The following is an 18839-nucleotide window of genomic DNA, read 5'->3' on the forward strand; positions in this document are numbered from 1 at the left end:
AAAATTTCCTCCTGCCATTACAAATAAGGACTCAAAAATTATTATTGTAATTTATTAAAAAATTTGGAAATATACTTGAAAAGTAAAGTGTTTTTTAATATTAGGTGGTATCAACTGCTGTTTTCATTAACCACATAAACAGTTACGATCATTAAATGACGTTTAAAGATATTAAACATGAAAGTGAATCAAAATAAATAGCCTTACTCACTTCTGTTGGATATTTGTAATATCATTTGAAAAATTCAAAGTAATGCCTGTATTCTTATACTGGATGATTCAAAAAGGACTTTACAACTTTAAAAGTATATAAAAATTTATTTAGATAACTTACAGATTCAGTTGAGGTCTCATTTCATAGAAAAACACATCAAGTTTGTCACCCGTCATTCACTTTGGTTTGGTATGGCTTCCATTTATAATGCCAGCAAGTTGGTGTTACCTCTGCAGATGTGGCGTTAATTTGAAGGCTTAGCTCAACAAGATCAGTAGGCAAAAGTGGTACATAAACCCGATCTTTAATGAAACCCCCAAAAGAAAAAGTTTAGCAGGGTCACATTTGGGGAGGGAAGTGGCCATGCAATTGGATTATTATGACTAATTCACCAACCAGGGAATTGAGCATCAAGAAAATTTTGGACTTGGTACCCCATCTTGGTAGATGGTACCCCATCTTGGTCATCATCGTCTAACTGAGGAATTAGAAAATTTTGAAGCATGTCCAGATAAACAATCCACTTACAGTTGCCTCCTGGAAGAAGAGCAGGACAGTCTTTGTTTGCTAAAGGCACAAAAAACATTGACCTTTGAGCTATCATGAATGTGCTGCAAAGTTTAATGAGGATTTTCAGTGTCCCATGTTCGGCAGTTATGGGTGTTCACCTTGCCACTAATGTGATATGTTGACTCATCACTAAAAATTACATTGTCTGAAAATGTATCATCTATAATTCTATCCATCATTTCTACACAAAACTGGAATCAAGCAACTTTGTCCTCATCTGCAATGTGTTGAACCACGGTTAGTTTGTATAGCTGTTGTTTACGTAATATGCGCCAAACAGTTGTTTGTGGAATGCCAGTCTCATGTGATGCATGTTGTGTTGATTTCTTCAAACTAAGTACAAAGCTTTCTCTGAGTGGTTCCTCAGTGGCTTAGGTCCTGGTGATTTTGTATGTTTAACAGAATAACCTGTCTTAACAAAGATTCGGTGCTAAGAGTAAATTGTATGCCTAGTAGGAGGCTCCCTACCATACTCTACGAAAATCACATTGAACTGCAGTTGCTGACTGCAAATCATGGAACCAAGACGCCCAGCAAGCATGTTCTGCACCAGTAAATGTATCCATTTTTAACAACATGGTGGCCGAATTTGATACTAATAAACTAGTGAATCAAAACTTGATGTGTATTGCTATGAAATGAGACCTCAACCGAATCTGTAAGTTATCTAAATAAATTTTTATATGCTTTTAAAGTTGTGAAGTCCTTTTTGCATCACCCAGTACATCAATTTTCATTTGCAAGGTGTTTTTGTTATTAATGCAAGAAATGCTTCTACACAATAAAGTACAATACGACACCTGAATAATACAAATAAAATAAAATATCTTAGTACAAAATGCTTAACAGACAATGTACGAATTGCAGCACCTTTTCTACAGATTTTTACCAAAAATGTCAAATACCTAGAAATATATTTAGATGAACACTTAAAATGGGACACACACATTAACAATTTAACAATAAAATTTAGACAAATTTCATATAAAATAAAACATGCAGTACCAAATATGCCAATATATATAAACAAAATTATGTACACATAATTTATTGAATCGCACATCAAATGTCTAGTGGTGTACTCGAGAGCATAATTTTATGTAAGACTACAAATCATAAAAGTAAGAGTGAAAATGTTAAAATCATATTCAAAGATGTTGACCTCAAAAACAATAGGATATTGAATTTAACTGATTAACTTCATACATTCCAGCATAAATAATTTTACAATCCAAATTTCAGACAAAGAATTCAATACAATCACATTACACAAGAAAGCAGCAGGAATTGTATACTATTCAAACCTGATAACTACTATCGGCAATTGCTCCCAGAATGTTATGTGTAAATTTATTTAACAAATTAAGAGCTCAGACAGAAAACTTCACAAACATACAAGAGATCATACACTGAATTAAATTCTAAAACATAGATCATTTATTTAAGTAACACAAACCACACTATTGTATTGTAAACAAAGCAAAAAATAATAAAGAAATGTATTATAACAGAACTAAAATGTATATCAATAATCTAACAGAGCTTGATATACATAGGCCATGCAAGAAATGTATGAAACAAAAATGCATGTTAAAGGGGAAAATAAGATGTTTTATTGAATTGAATTATTGGCACCAGTATATTGGGTAAGTAAGTTTTATGTGTATATATAAATAATAAAATATACTTTTTTTGTAGGGATAGACAGAAATTGCTAAGAGAACAGTATATTCTAAAGCAGTTGTTCAAGATTTTACAGGCTCCATTTATGGAATCGACAGAAGGTGAAGCACCATTTCTTCGTATTGAAGAATTAAATGATCCTCGGCATGCCCCGTATAAATATATGTTTCGTCTTTGCTATCGTATTTTGCGACTGAGTCAACAAGACTACCGTAAAAATCAGGTTTGTTTTCCTACACTTTATAGATTTAAGGAATTTATTAATCAGTTTGTTTACTTAGTTTCAATAATTTTTTACTACTCATATATTGACATACTGACATTTATAATTGTGATTTTGTTCAGGATTCACAATATAATTTTATATGTCAATTTTTTTCTTTTTTAATTATTTAATATCTTAAATTTTCTAAGTTATGTGGGAAAAAGAGATTTGAAAAAAAACCAGTTTTTTAAAAACTAGACTACATGATGCAAAAATTTGTGACTTTGTAAGTTAACCTTGCATCATGAAACATTTATTTCATTTACATTATGCTGTGTTTAACATTCTGTATTTACTTGAAGTTGTTTATATTAGCAAAACTTCAACTGAATTTATTTTTTCTTCAGTTTTTTAAAGTTTAACATGTGAACTGGCAGAGCCCAATTTTTTTTTAACTAACCACACTAACTAACCAAAATATTATTATAGCACAAGTAGCGCATGCTATGTATGATGCCAATATGTCCCTAACTGCTTATTTCACTTTTAATATAAAAAGAGTTCGAAATATTTAATAAAATTTTGGAGTTTTTAAAGCATGCATAATTATTTGAAATTCAAAATCCTGAAGTATTGAATCAATTGCTTATGACAGTCTGTGTACTGGAATAAGTAATATAATTGTTGGTTACATTGTTATTAACTATTTATTAAAATTTTATTGGTTTAATTAAATTTATGTTAGCCTATACTATTAAATTTAAATTGCATATACTGTAGAATGAATGCTCCATTTCTATAATTGTACTAAACTACTACGTCTTTTCTGCATATTCAGGCTCAGCTGAAAGTTCATATTTTTCAGATTATTAATATCATATTTCATTTCTTCTTGTGAAATAAAAATTAGAAAAAAAATTCTGTTTTGTTTCATTTTATTTTATTTTGTGAATGAATATTTTGTTTACAGAATGGATTTAGATATAGCTACTTTCCCGTTTAGTTGGTGGTCTTCATCTTTTTAAATCATGGATTCACAAAATTCATTGTATTATTTAAATTGCTAAAAAAAAAAAAACAAGTATGATAAATTATTAAGCGTTTCATTCTGTCACTTTTTATAAGGAGAGGATTGTATAACTGAATGTAGATATGCGATAAGGAGCTAATTCAGAAAAAAGTGAAAATTTCAGATTAAACTAGTTGTTTTATTTAGAATTCTGAACGTTTTGCAGTAGTGATTCAACCAAAATAACCATATGAAGAAAAAATAAACAGTAAAATCCCTTTTAAAAATTTATTCATTGTAATTGTAATCACTTATTCATTGTAATCACTGTAATTGCGGTTTTTAGTTCGTCAATTTGTGCGTGGTCTGTTGTAATATACTGCTTGTTTCGCTGCCCCTCCCCGATAGAAAGTAATCTGGAGGAGTCAGATTGGGCGATCGTGTTGGCTACAAACTCCTCAAAGTGATTCATTCACCAAAGACATTTCTTAAAAATGTCATTAACCCATTAACCTGTTCATTGTGTGTGCTGTGGGCCATCTTGTTGGAAGCAACTGTGATTGATATCCACTTTTTTAACTGACAAAGTTTATTAAAATTTCCACTTCTTTGAACTGACTAATGAAGTTTGTTAAAATGGCACGAAAGAAAATGATCAATATTAACTGTATTTTCAAAAAAGATTGGACCTAGACTTTTTTTGCTTCATATAAAGACTGTTTGTGTAATTCATGGAGGTTAGTCGTCGACCACAGTCGTGTATTTTGTCAATTCATATACCTTCCCAGATGAAACCATGCTGGAATTTGGTCAATAAAACATTTAAACCATTGACAGAAATTTAGTCGTTTGGTATGATCTGTAGATTCAGTTCTTGAACACATATTACTTTTTAGGCGAAAAGTTTGTTCTTTTCTTACAGCTTTATGTGTGGTAATAAGTCCAATATCTTTTTGCTGTGCTAACTTGCGCCTTGACTTTAATGGACTTTCGACCATAGTACTCAAAATATCAAGCGGCTTCTGTTAGTTTAGTGGTCGTCCACTTTGAACAGTGTCTTCAAAAGATTCTGTTGCCTGAAAGTTTTTTATAAGAGTTCAAAATGCATTGCGGTAATGACAGGAGTACTTGGAAACTTTTCAGAAAACTCGTGCTTCACTAAATCAATATATTTGTTACCTTCACGAAAGACATGTTTGATTAGAAAATGTGTTCCTCTACCAAAAGAACCATTATGATTCTCGCAACTATTGATTCTGATAAACAAAACAACATGAAACTAAATCAAGCACGCTCAATCACATCTCTGAAACTGATGTCTTGGTTTATTACTGAGCAGTGCCCAACAAACCCACAGGGCAACCAACCTAACATCAAAAGAATGCAGAATGCATAGTGACTTTCCAAATGCACTGTAGCAGTTAAAAAAGAAGTAATTTTGTACCTCAGTCATGTACAGTGTGTACGATGAAAATAAAAGCTTGCTTGCATGAGGCTGACAGTCTCTGTGTAGGGCATTATATTACTCTTTTCTCTTGATGTTAGGCTTATTCAGAGACCAAGTATTCTGCAATACAGTATGTTTAACTATTTTCATAAATAGCAAAGATTCTTTCCACAATTCAAATGTATTTTCATTTTGTTTAATTTCAGACAATAATTTCTGTAAAAATATTTAGTGTACTTATAAATATTTCTTACAGTATACAGTACAAAAATGAATAATCTATACTTTTACTAATAGATTATTATGCATCAAAATGCATTACTCCCTGCATCAAGTGAGTCATAAAATGAATGACCACTTTATTCATAAAGTGGTTCATATTTTTTTTTTGTCTTCAGTCATTTGACTGGTTTGATGCAGCTCTCCAAGATTCCCTATCTAGTGCTAGTCGTTTCATTTCAGTATACCCCCTATATCCTACATCCCTAACAATTTGTTTTACATATTCCAAACATGGCCTGCCTACACAATATTTTCCTTCTACCTGTCCTTCCAATATTAAAGCGACTATTCCAGGATGCTTTATTATGTGGCCTATAAGTCTGTTTCTTCTTTTAACTATATTTTTCCAAATGCTTCTTTCGTCATCTATTTGCCGCAATACCTCTTCATTTGTCACTTTATCCACCCATCTGATTTTTAACATTCTCCTATAGCACCTCATTTCAAAAGTTTCTAATCTTTTCTTCTCAGATACTCGGATTGTCCAAGCTTCACTTCCATATGAAGCGACACTCCAAACATACTTTCAAAAATTTTTTCCTGACATTTAAATTAATTTTTGATGTAAACAAATCATATTTCTGACTGAAGGCTCGTTTCGCTTGTGCTATTCGGCATTTTATATCACTCCTGCTTCGTCCATCTTTAGTAATTCTACTTCCCAAATAACAAAATTCTTCTACCTCCATAATCTTTTCTCCTCCTATTTTCACATTCAGTGGGTCATCTTTGTTATTTCTACTACATTTCATTGCTTTCGTTTTGTTCTTGTTTATTTTCATGCGATAGTTCTTGCGTAGGACTTCATCTATGCCATTCATTGCTTCTTCTAAATCCTTTTTACTCTCGGCTAGAATTACTATGAATCTAGATTGTTCTTTAACATCATTAACTGCTAGTTCTATGTAAAGATTAATAAGTATCGGTGATAGGGAACATCCTTCTGTTTCTTATTGACCAAGTATTCTGCAATACAGTATGTTTAACTATTTTCATAAATAGCAAAGATTCTTTCCACAATTCAAATGTATTTTCATTTTGTTTAATTTCAGACAATAATTTCTGTAAAAATATTTAGTGTACTTATAAATATTTCTTACAGTATACAGTACAAAAATGAATAATCTATACTTTTACTAATAGATTATTATGCATCAAAATGCATTACTCCCTGCATCAAGTGAGTCATAAAATGAATGACCACTTTATTCATAAAGTGGTTCATATTTTTTTTTTGTCTTCAGTCATTTGACTGGTTTGATGCAGCTCTCCAAGATTCCCTATCTAGTGCTAGTCGTTTCATTTCAGTATACCCCCTATATCCTACATCCCTAACAATTTGTTTTACATATTCCAAACATGGCCTGCCTACACAATATTTTCCTTCTACCTGTCCTTCCAATATTAAAGCGACTATTCCAGGATGCTTTATTATGTGGCCTATAAGTCTGTTTCTTCTTTTAACTATATTTTTCCAAATGCTTCTTTCGTCATCTATTTGCCGCAATACCTCTTCATTTGTCACTTTATCCACCCATCTGATTTTTAACATTCTCCTATAGCACCTCATTTCAAAAGTTTCTAATCTTTTCTTCTCAGATACTCGGATTGTCCAAGCTTCACTTCCATATGAAGCGACACTCCAAACATACTTTCAAAAATTTTTTCCTGACATTTAAATTAATTTTTGATGTAAACAAATCATATTTCTGACTGAAGGCTCGTTTCGCTTGTGCTATTCGGCATTTTATATCACTCCTGCTTCGTCCATCTTTAGTAATTCTACTTCCCAAATAACAAAATTCTTCTACCTCCATAATCTTTTCTCCTCCTATTTTCACATTCAGTGGGTCATCTTTGTTATTTCTACTACATTTCATTGCTTTCGTTTTGTTCTTGTTTATTTTCATGCGATAGTTCTTGCGTAGGACTTCATCTATGCCATTCATTGCTTCTTCTAAATCCTTTTTACTCTCGGCTAGAATTACTATGAATCTAGATTGTTCTTTAACATCATTAACTGCTAGTTCTATGTAAAGATTAATAAGTATCGGTGATAGGGAACATCCTTCTGTTTCTTATTACGGCTTCTTTCTTATGTTCTTCAATTATTACCGTTGCTGTTTGGTTCCTGTACATGTTAGCAATTGTTCTTCTATCTCTGTATTTGAACCCTAATTTTTTTAAAATGCTGAACATTTTATTCCAGTCTACGTTATCGAATGCCTTTTCTAGGTCTATAAACGCCAAGTATGTTGGTTTGTTTTTCTTTAATCTTCCTTCTACTATTAATCTGAGGCCTAAAATTGCTTCCCTTGTCCCGATACTTTTTCTGAAACCAAATTGGCCTTCTCCTAACACTTCTTCCACACTCCTCTCAATTGTTCTGTATAGAATTCTAGTTAAGATTTTTGATGCATGACTAGTTAAACTAATTGTTCTGTATTCTTCACATTTATCTGCCCCTGCTTTCTTTGGTATCATGACTATAACACTTTTTTTGAAGTCTGGTGGAAATTCCCCTTTTTCATAAATATTACACACCAGTTTGTATAATCTATCAATCGCTTCCTCACCTGCACTGCACAGTAATTCTACAGGTATTCCTTCTATTCCAGGAGCTTTTCTGCCATTCAAATCTTTTAATGCTCTCTTAAATTCAGATGTCAGTATTGTTTCTCCCCTTCCATTCTCTTTGATTCCTCTTCTTCCTCCATAACACCTTTTTCTAACTCATTTCCTCCATATAACTCTATAATATATTCCACCCATCTATCGACTTTACCTTTCCGTATTATATATCGGTGTACCATCTTTGTTTAACACATTATTAGATTTTAATTTATGTACCCCAAAATTTTCCTTAACTTTCCTGTAACTTGCTCTCTTTCCACTTCTGAACACTTTTCTTTAATCCACTCTTCTTTCACCAGTTTGCACTTCCTGTTTATAGCATTTCTTAATTGCCGATAGTTCCTTTTACTTTCTTCATCACTAGCATTCTTATATTTTCTACGTTCATCCATCAGCTGCAATATATCGTCTGAAACCCAAGGTTTTCTACCAGTTCTCTTTATTTCGCCTAAGTTCGCTTATACTGATTTAAGAATTTCCTTTTTAACATTCTCCCATTCTTCTTCTATATTTTCTACCTTATATTTTTTACTCAGACCTCTTGCGATGTCCTCCTCAAAAATCTTCTTTACCTCCTCTTCCTCAAGCTTCTCTAAATTCCGCTGATTCATCTGACACCTTTTCTTCAGGTTTTTAAACCCCAATCTACATTTCATTATCACCAAATTATGGTCGCTATCAATGTCTGCTCCAGGGTAAGTTTTGCAGTCAACCAGTTGATTTCTAAATCTTTGCTTAACCATGATATAATCTATCTGATACCTTGCAGTATCGCCGCCTGGCTTTTTCCAAGTGTATATTCTTCTGTTATGATTTTTAAATTGGGTGTTGGCAATTACTAAATTATACTTCGTGCAAAACTCTATAAGTCTGTCCCCTCTTTCATTCCTTTTGCCCAGCCCGTATTCACCCACTATATTTCCTTCCTTGCCTTTTCCAATGCTTGCATTCCAATCTCCAACTGTTATTAAATTTTCATCTCCTTTTACGTGTTTAATTGCTTCATCAATCTCTTCGTATACACACTCTACCTCATCATCATCATGGGCGCTTGTAGGCATATAGACGTTAACAATCATTGTCGGTTTAGGTTTTGATTTTATCCTTATTACAATGATTCAATGCTATGCGTTTTGAAATACTCTACTCTCTTCCCTATCTTCTTGTTCATTATGAAACCTACTCCTGCCTGCCCATTATTTGAAGCTGAGTTAATTATTCTAAAATCAAAAAAAGTGGTTCATAAAGTTATCAAAATATTTCACGAGTTATATTTATATGCACTTGTTGTAATGGGTATTAGTATTGTTGATAATATTTATAAACATAACTGATTTAGTTCAGTTCTTGGCTTGTTCCAATGCGAATGGTATAGTTGTTTCATTCTGTAATGTGTGGTGTGTTAATTAATATTTTGTGTGTATTAGTGGATTCATAAGTTTTTTGCGTTTTTGTGTTGTGTATCTTTTTTGGCAATGGCAGAATTTAAATAATTTTATGACAAATAGGTATTGCATATTTATGTGTTTGATTTATTACAATTTTTTTTATTTGGGTGGGTGGTTAGTAGGCAGAGGGTAGAAACCCTGAACAAATTTAAGATGATATTTATTGTATGCGTTGTTTATGATGAGAATAAAATGCTCCATAGTCAAGATCGTGAAATAGTTAATAATGTATACGATTTTGTGAAGAAAGAAGCTACAAAGTTAGGAACGTTAGAAGACATCAAGCGTTTAATACACATTCAAAAATGTGAAGAAAGAACCACTGGAGCTGCAGTTTGTAGGATTTCAAAATCACAAGTTCAAAAACTCTGAAAAGAAAAGCAGGATCTTTTAAATCTACATCACAGTTGTGCCCATTCAGCACACCAAAACAGTATAAACAACGCTATAAACCAGTTAGTAAATAAGACAGTTTTGATCAAGGCATTGTAAGACGAACAATTAACAAGTTTCATACAAAACATAATGAACTGCCTACATTAAACATATCTAAATTTTTACACGAAGAACTTCAAAACAGTGTTCAATTTAAAGGTTCTAGAACTACATTTTTTAAAATAGTATTTGTACTCATTTTTATGATAAAAAGTTTGTAAAAATAAAGGTATATTATAACATGTTTCTGCTGAGAAAATTGTGGTGTGAATCATTTTATTAAGCTGTATCTCTATGTTATGTTTCTGTAGCTGTAATGTTTTTTTAAAAGCAGTTACCAACTTTTTTAAAGCAAATTCAATGTTTCCAATATGTCAATGATAATATTAATAAAAAACTAGCTAAATTTATTAAAATTTTGTACTTTTAATTTATTGCTAATTTCCAATAACATATGAATATGAAAAGTAGTCTGACATTAAAGACTATTTTCGCAAAAATTATAGAATGATGGTTAACGCCTTATTGCATTTCTAGATTGATTTGTTTATTGAATAAAATATGGAAATAAAAATTCAAAAAAATTCTCTTGTTTCCACCTTTTGTCTGCAATTTGTTATCTAATTCTATAATTATAAAAAAAATTATTTTTAAATTGTATTTATTTTACTGAATTTTAACAGCAATTTATAATTAGCTATAATTTTTGCAAGATAAATTTTATGTTGTGTCATCAGATTAATATATAGCAAGTAGGAAATAGCAGTTATGGTATAGTCTTCGTATGTAGTTGAGCAGTTGCAACTTTGGATATGAGAGTTTCATTTTATCATTTTTCACTCTAACGAGTTGATTAAATTGAGGAAAAAGTCTTTTTTTGTAATTTGTAAATTTTCATACCAAAATAATGTTTGATGCTGCTTTATATCTGAATTCAGTGTGTTGGGGATAAAAATCATATCTGTTTTCTTTACCTTGAGCGCTGGTTGATCGGAATATATATTCTTTACTCTATATGAAATGTTGTAAGCTATACTTTAAAAAATTGTGTTAAATTTAATCATAGCCTCTCACATTTAGTTACTTACAAGTTAGTAAAACTGTACGTTAAATATTTAAACTAAAATGAAACCTTAAACTACGAGTAAAATTAAAAAAATTATGTTTAAAAAATTTTGATTAAGTCTGATATCACATTAAAACACTTGACTAGAATGAACATATACTTTAAATTGCCTAAATTTAAAAGTGACAAGTTATAGGTAATGGCTTATACGATGAGTAATCAGAAGTCGGGCACCAACTGTTGGTGACCAGTAATAAGATATTGGTTACATAACAGAAACATAGGATAGCTGGATGGATAGAAGAGGATTTATGTAAAAGCCATATAAAAATGACTAAAGCATCCTGTCTAATGAATATTTATTGATCGGTTATTTGTGTAACTAAATACTTAAAAATTGATCTAAGCAAAGATACTATGTAAAAAAACTGATACTATATAAGTAAAAACTGATGTCAAAATTAAGATAAAAAAAGACAATGATAATGTGTATGAAGTACAAATTTATGCATAGTCTAATTTTACACTGTTTCTTATTATGACAAAAATTCTTCTTTAACTAAAGAAAATTTGAATTAATCAAAATATAATTTGTGTTGAAGAGGAAGCAGTGTATGCATTATTATACATAACAGCAGTACATGCATTATACATTAGTATTATTATACAACAGTAGATGCATTATTATTAATAAGGCAAAATTCAAGAAAACTAAAAAATTTGATTTCTTCGATAATTCAGATCTCCAAGCTCGAATTATGCAAGTTTAACTGTTTATTTTTTGAAAAAATTTATCAATAATAGAAATTATTGTTTAATATGTGTGTGAATGACTGTTTTTCAAGTCGCTCAGAAGCCCATTTTTTTGTACAAGAACTTAATGATAGGCGCCCGTAAATGATCTTAAGTGATCATTTACCTGCTGTTATTTTAGTAAATCATTTATTATTAATATAATGCAATATCATTAATCTAAACTAATTATATTATTATGTTAATACAAAAGCAGTTTGGATTATTGAACATTTCAAATAAGTAGTTGTATTCCTTGATACTAAAAAGGGTGTTAATTCTGGTTACATAACTTGGAAGCTGTGTAAAAGACTGTATATATGAAATGTAATAATAGAAAAAAAGATTATCTTTGAGCTCTTAGTGTTATAATTGTATCCAAAAAAAGTTACTTTTATGTTTTCCAAAATGTTATTTCAATAACTAATATTTCATATTCACTCATATTTTCTTTCCAAATGACCATTCTTTGTAGGAATTTAATCAGGAAATTGCTGTTTTATGCAGTCAATAGGGTTTGGTTTTTTATTCATTTAATTCTTATGATCACAGCTTTTTAATGTACTGATAATTAATTCTTTATCAGTCTTTCAGAACTATGTAATTCTTCTACTGAATTTACTATTGAATTTTCTTCTTTATTATGTAGATAATCTGTGATTTCATTTTAATTTAATTGATTATTTTGGTGAATTTAGTTAACTAAGTGGACTATTGACTCAGTATTTTCTGTAACTTTATTTTCACTTTCTCTGGTAAAGAGGATTTTTAGCTATGTTAAGTTAAATTGAATCCCAAGATGATGTTAGATTATATGATTTTTTTCATGTTCTGTTATTTAAATTACCAACATTGCATTTTGTTTCTCTTAGACCGGGCTGCAGGATGAAAAATAAGACTTTTCATAATTTAATTTAATCACTTGAATTTTGTTTTGATCTCAGTTGAATTATTCTGATTCTTTGGGTTAATTAACATTGAATGATTAAAACACAGCCACCTGTTAATTAATTATAACTGATTGCTCTGCAGGAGTTTTTGTTAACTAGCATAATTTTTGGTCTCGTTTGAATTAATGGAAAATTTAGATAAGTGTAGTTTTGAAGTAATGTGATTGCTCTGTAATAAGTTAATTTCTGTTTTGTTATTTATATTTTAGTTTGCTTAATAATTTTTCACATAAATGAAACATTACATTATATTTATTTTTTATACAGGAGTATATTGCAAAGCACTTTGGATTCATGCAAAAACAAATAGGTTATGATATTCTGGCTGAAGATACAATTACTGCACTGCTTCATAATAATAGAAAACTTTTGGAGAAGCATATAACTGCTGCTGAAATCGAAACATTTGTCGGATTAGTGCGCAAGAATATGCATGACTGGGAATCACGCTTTCTTGACTATCTTTCTGATTTATGCATTTCAAATAAGAAAGCGATTGCTATCACACAAGAATTAATTTGCAAGAGTGTACTTAGTGCAAAGAATTCAGATATACTTATTGAGACTAGGTTATGTATACTATTGTTATTATTGTATTTTTTTTTAATTTTAGTTATCTATATTTTGTAATGTGGCTTTTCTGATGGTGTAAAGGAATTTATTTTAAGTCCAACTTATGTAAGATAAACATTTTATAATTTTATAAGAAAAATTTATAAAACAGTGTATTGTATTGGTTCTAAAGAGTAGCATTTTAAGAAACTGAAGTCTGCTTCAGGAATAACATGCAAAATGAGCAGATCCATAAGAGATGAAAAATTTAATCAAAACATGCTACAATGTGTTTGATATATATATATAGAGTGAGTGAGTTACAAGTTGGCAGATATAAAGTTAAGAATTACAGATCTTTGGTTCTTATTCTGTAGGTTGGTTTGGCAGTTGTTCTCCATGTAGATTATTTTTGAGCCTTCTGCCTCCTTTCTTTGTAAGAAAATCCTTCATTATTACAGTATATATTGGAGTCTTGGTCTTAATGTGTATGTATCACTTATCTTTCTTTTAACCTCAATAGGGATTTTACAGACGTAAAACAACATAATGCAATAGGGTGTTAAACAACTATAAGCAGTGCAAAGGGGGGAAATATTCATTTTGCCGGTTCCCTCATATATTAAGATGAAGCCAATAAGTCTGTATCACTTTATAATCTTTCCTGTTCATCTCTTTCTTCTCATATTCTTCCAAGTACTTCATCGCTGCTGATCTCATTGTTTGCTGAATTTTCAATAACTTTTTAGTGCACCCTTCAAAATGACTAGTCTCTTTATTTCTTTTGCCTTTATTGTCTGAGTCTTGTTGGAGTCATATAGTGCTGTATGAAATTTATTTATGCTGTAAAACTACAGATATTTAAGTTATAAAATGTAGAAAGAGTAAAATCTTACATGTACGTAAACAATAAAAATAAAATAGTTCATTAGTTAAAGTTATTGATTACTCTCTTTTTACTCAAAGAGATTTAAAAGTGTATACTTCTTCAGATGTAAGCTTTAGTGATTCTGACTGTAGTTGCTAGGATATAACTGATATGAATTGTATTTGTCAAGTTATCTTAGTACAATTACTCAGCAGGGGTTAAGGGGATGTGGCCAGTGAAAGGAAATAGTGATATGTTGATAACGTGTATATATATATATATATATATATATATATAATTATAGGCCTTGCTATACCTTCAGTTGCTACCTTTCTCATTACATACACTCAGATTATCCCCTGTGCTTTTACTTCTACTCATTAAATATCAAAACAGCTAAAGGTATAAAGAAAAAATATTCTGTCCAATTATTGTATGTGCGAGATAACTTTGACAAATATACGTCATAAAAGTTTATTAAAAAACTTCAACTCATATTGCTCCTAAAATCACATAATTAATAATTAGTATGTTTACAGTTTATTTGGGTTACATTTTTGCTTTTTTAAAAATTAAAGATCTTTTACTCCATACACTTTTAATTCAATGTTCTGTGAATTCTTAATCCACCTGACTTGAATTTTGCCTGTTTCCACAAAGAAACTTAATTCTTTCAGGTATTTATTATTTAAAGGAAATTTAATGCTGATTAAGCCTAATGAGTTAAATTTTTTATTAAGATTCATGAAAAAATGTATTTTATTGTTACAATAATAAGTGAATTTTATGCCAAATAAGGGATGGACAAAATAACATTTAAATTAAAATATGCTTAAACCAAACTGTATAATTTATTCTGTATTTAATTATTTGTATTTCAAAATTTGTAGTTGGATATAAATTGGTGGATATCTTATGCACTAAGCAGTGGTAAAATGTTTGTTGGAAAATATTCATTTGTAGTATTCACAATAGTAGTCAGTAAAATTATATTGAAAATTCAACTGAAGAATTTAAGAAGTGGTTTTCTAATGATCGCTTCGATCTCAGGAGTATTTGTATGTTATATGAGGTTATTGTAGTCAGAACGAATTGTTATTTTCTGAGTCTGAAAAATGACAACCATAGTTATTAGCATTTACCAACATGTTGGCAATGTCACTTTTATCCATAGCCATTAGTAAAACAATGCAAAACCTAATAAAAATAACATAACAATATATAAATTATAGTAAAACACATAAAGTGAGTAGCTGCTGATCTTATTAAAGAAAACTGTCATTATGTAAGATTTCAAAATATTGTAATACTGTTGCTCTTAAACAAAATATTTTTTTACTACTCTGATCTTAGTTGTAAAAAAGTCCTAGAAAAAGTGAGTTTACTTTGCAGTTTTTAATTTTAAAAACCGTGTAAACTTCTATGAACTCGAAGTTAATGAGTAACATTTTTGATATAATCAGTTTAGTTAAAATAATGATGATTACCACCACATCGGGAATTAAGTAAGCAGTATTTATTAAGCTGAATGGTCTTATGCATAACTGTTTGTTATAATGATGTAAATATCAGTCTGATTTTGCTAAAAAATCAGACAGTGTAATTTATTGAAAACTGATTTTTTCAGTTGCATTCCTAAAACTTTCTGCAAGTTATCTCAATAAAGGTGTTTAATTTCTATCTACTGCTTTGTTATGTATTGATGCTTACTAATGTCTAATGTTTTAGATTATTGCTAGATTGATTTTTAACTGGTAGTTAAATTTTTATTTATTTCTGATGTCAGTGTTTATTATACTAAACTTTGATATTTTTACAGTTAAAATTTGCATTCTACTTGTCATGTTTCCTTATAGGCTGCCTTTATATTATGTACTTTTATTTAGTGGAATGTTTATTGTGTTATAGTTCATAAAAATCAACCAGTTCAATGCTTTTAATATTGTTTCTATATACATTATACTTGGTCACATGTATACAGCTGACCATTAGCTTGCTTTATTTATAGCAATTATTTAATTTATAAAATATAATATTAACAATTTGACATGTCAAAACTTGAGCGTGAGTGTATGCTTGCAAGTTCTGTTTTTATCACTGAAGCTTGAGCATAACTTGGGTCACTTATTTGATTATGAACTATAATGGGCATGTTTTCATTGTTTGGCTTCAAAGATTTGTTCATTAATCAGTTACAATTCTATATCGTTCAGTTTATTTAGAAACTTGTTAGTTATTTTAGTCATTAATAAAAAATGTATCATCTAATGTTTTTATTGTTAATCTGAAGTTTTGCAAGGGGATGTATATTTTGCTTTTTTCACCTTATGTTGAGTACATGTCTAGTTGATTTATATGATTGCATGATACTGAAGAAAAATTATGTATTTTTATTTATATTTATAATTTTACAATCACATATATTATTTTTATTGCATGTTATCTATGTTACTGAACTATTATATGAAACTAAGTGGTTTTATTTTTATTTTTTCTGTGGATTTTCATAGTTTTTATAGTAAAACAGCAGACACAGTTTACTGATAATATATCAGAAAAATTACAAATTAAAGTGATAGCATTTCAGCCTTTCATCTGGAATGCCCTGGGTTTGAATCTGATCAGGTATTGGATTATTCATACACTATAAAAATTTGCACTCTATGTGCCCACACACAAGCTTTAATCTGGTGCGGTGAATTGATCATTAAAAAATTGTAAAATATAATTTTTTCGGAGGAGATCATACATGCCTTTATATGTCCAGGTTTCCAGTCCATGCATGTTTGAGGGTTCACTTTTTAAAGCCATAATTTATTATTGTTAGTTTCTAAGAATTTACTTATAATTTTGCTCATTTATTTATTATTTATATATATTTTCCTAAATTTTGTTTTTTACTCACTATTTTTTTTTTCATAATTTTTATTATTTTTGTTATTTTTACAGAATGATGAGAACAAATTTACACGGTGATGATATATCTCAGGCAACAGATGAAGTTGTTCTACTATGGAATAATCGTCAGGTTTGTCTTATATTTGTAAATGGTCATGCCTCATAAAAAAATTCACTTTTAATAAAGATTTTCTCCAAATTGCATAAAGAATTTATCATTGCTACATTTACTATCATTAATTGCTGAAATAACAGATTAGTATTTTAGCAAGAAGTTTTGAAATTTGAATGTGTCCGCAGATGCAATTGCATTTATATAAACAAACATTTAATTTATGTTCATGAATAGGAGATGACTATTGATCAGTTGATTATTAATGTCTGAGTTAAATTTCTCTATGGACATTATAAAAAAACTTCCAAACGAGCCACACAAATTTCTGTTAGCATAAATATTTAATGATATTTGCTCTTAGAAATCTATATTTTTTATTTTTTATTCATTGAACTAAGATGTTTTACCACATTACCAAGGCTGGTGATATATTTGGTGAAGATTACTCTTTTTTTTATTTAGGACTTTCAAACTCTGTGTAGTAGATTGTTAACAATAATTCATACTAAAGAATGAATACTAACTTATTATTCAATAATAAAGATACACTCATGCCCACATACATCTTTTTACATAACTAATCTTTGCACTAACAAGTCTGTGCAAGAAACCATCACCATATTCTAGAAATATTAAAACAATACACCATTAGGAAATGTAATTGAAATCATAAATTTAACACAAACCGTAAAATCAAAGTGTTATTTCATATAACTATCTTGGAGAGCTGCATCAAACCAGTCAAAGGACTGAAGACAAAAAAAAAATTTCATATAGAATAAATAATACTGTGTTATTTAACTTGGCTTACAAATGGATTTTTCCATTTGTAACTCATTTTACAATACTTTGAAAAAAAAGTGTATATTACATAATTTAAAAAATGTAGATAAAATAATATACTAGCAGTACTCTCTGAAGCAATACTTAATGGTGGTCTCACCATCATTAACTGAAAGAAAAACATTTGATACACATAAAAAAAAAAAAATTTGATGTTGATGGCATTATATTCCTATGCAAAGGAAATGGAAGAAAATGTATATTTCTCATTCATAAGAAACTATACCCAAACTTTCAATCCATTGCAAAGTGAGAACCTTACTAACTATATCCATTTTAGATTACAAGCCCATCTTTATATTATGTACTATAAAACTCATCACGTTTGATACACTTATCCATATCGCATCTACACATTACAAAAACAGCTTTTTCACACATATTGTGTGGTCTATGATCCTTATAGACAAGTGTAATGAAGGACATAGTATAATAAAATGCATATCTTATGTTATTGAATTTATACTGTATTTTAGGTATCATGTTACATAAAATAAAGAACAAAAAAATCATAAATATACCTAGCCGCAAATAAATACATGAAGCTTACTTGTATTTATACAAAATTGCCAGAATTTTTGTGAAAGATTGTTACTGTCCTGCTTTCAGAACTATAAACAAAGTACCCAAGACTCCATGACTTGTAAAAATACATGTATGAGAACCCAAACAATAATGACTATATTAAATACTGTGCTGGGAAAACTGGATGCGTATCTGCTTTCCATAAAATCTAGAAGTTTTAAACTATTAAATTCACAACTTTTAGTGCTCTTTTGTTTTGTTCAAGTGTCAGTCTTGAACAATTTGATACTTATATTAAATCTT

The 18839-nt window shown here is 29.7% G+C and overlaps 1 protein-coding gene across 8 annotated transcripts in view; it reads left to right on the plus strand.

Annotated features, from left to right (window-relative positions):
• The window catches only part of Itpr (Inositol 1,4,5,-trisphosphate receptor), a 256216-nt gene that overhangs the window by 40942 nt on the left and 196435 nt on the right, over positions 1-18839 (plus strand). For all 8 annotated transcript variants that reach the window (XM_075362620.1, XM_075362616.1, XM_075362622.1 and 5 more), the window contains exons 12-14: positions 2483-2690; positions 13003-13304; positions 17105-17183. In XM_075362620.1, the coding sequence (XP_075218735.1) occupies positions 2483-2690; positions 13003-13304; positions 17105-17183 (589 nt within the window). The remainder of the gene's footprint in view (positions 1-2482; positions 2691-13002; positions 13305-17104; positions 17184-18839) is intronic.

This window comes from Lycorma delicatula, chromosome 4, assembly GCF_047948215.1.
Source record: "Lycorma delicatula isolate Av1 chromosome 4, ASM4794821v1, whole genome shotgun sequence".
NCBI classification, from domain to species: Eukaryota; Metazoa; Arthropoda; class Insecta; order Hemiptera; family Fulgoridae; genus Lycorma; species Lycorma delicatula.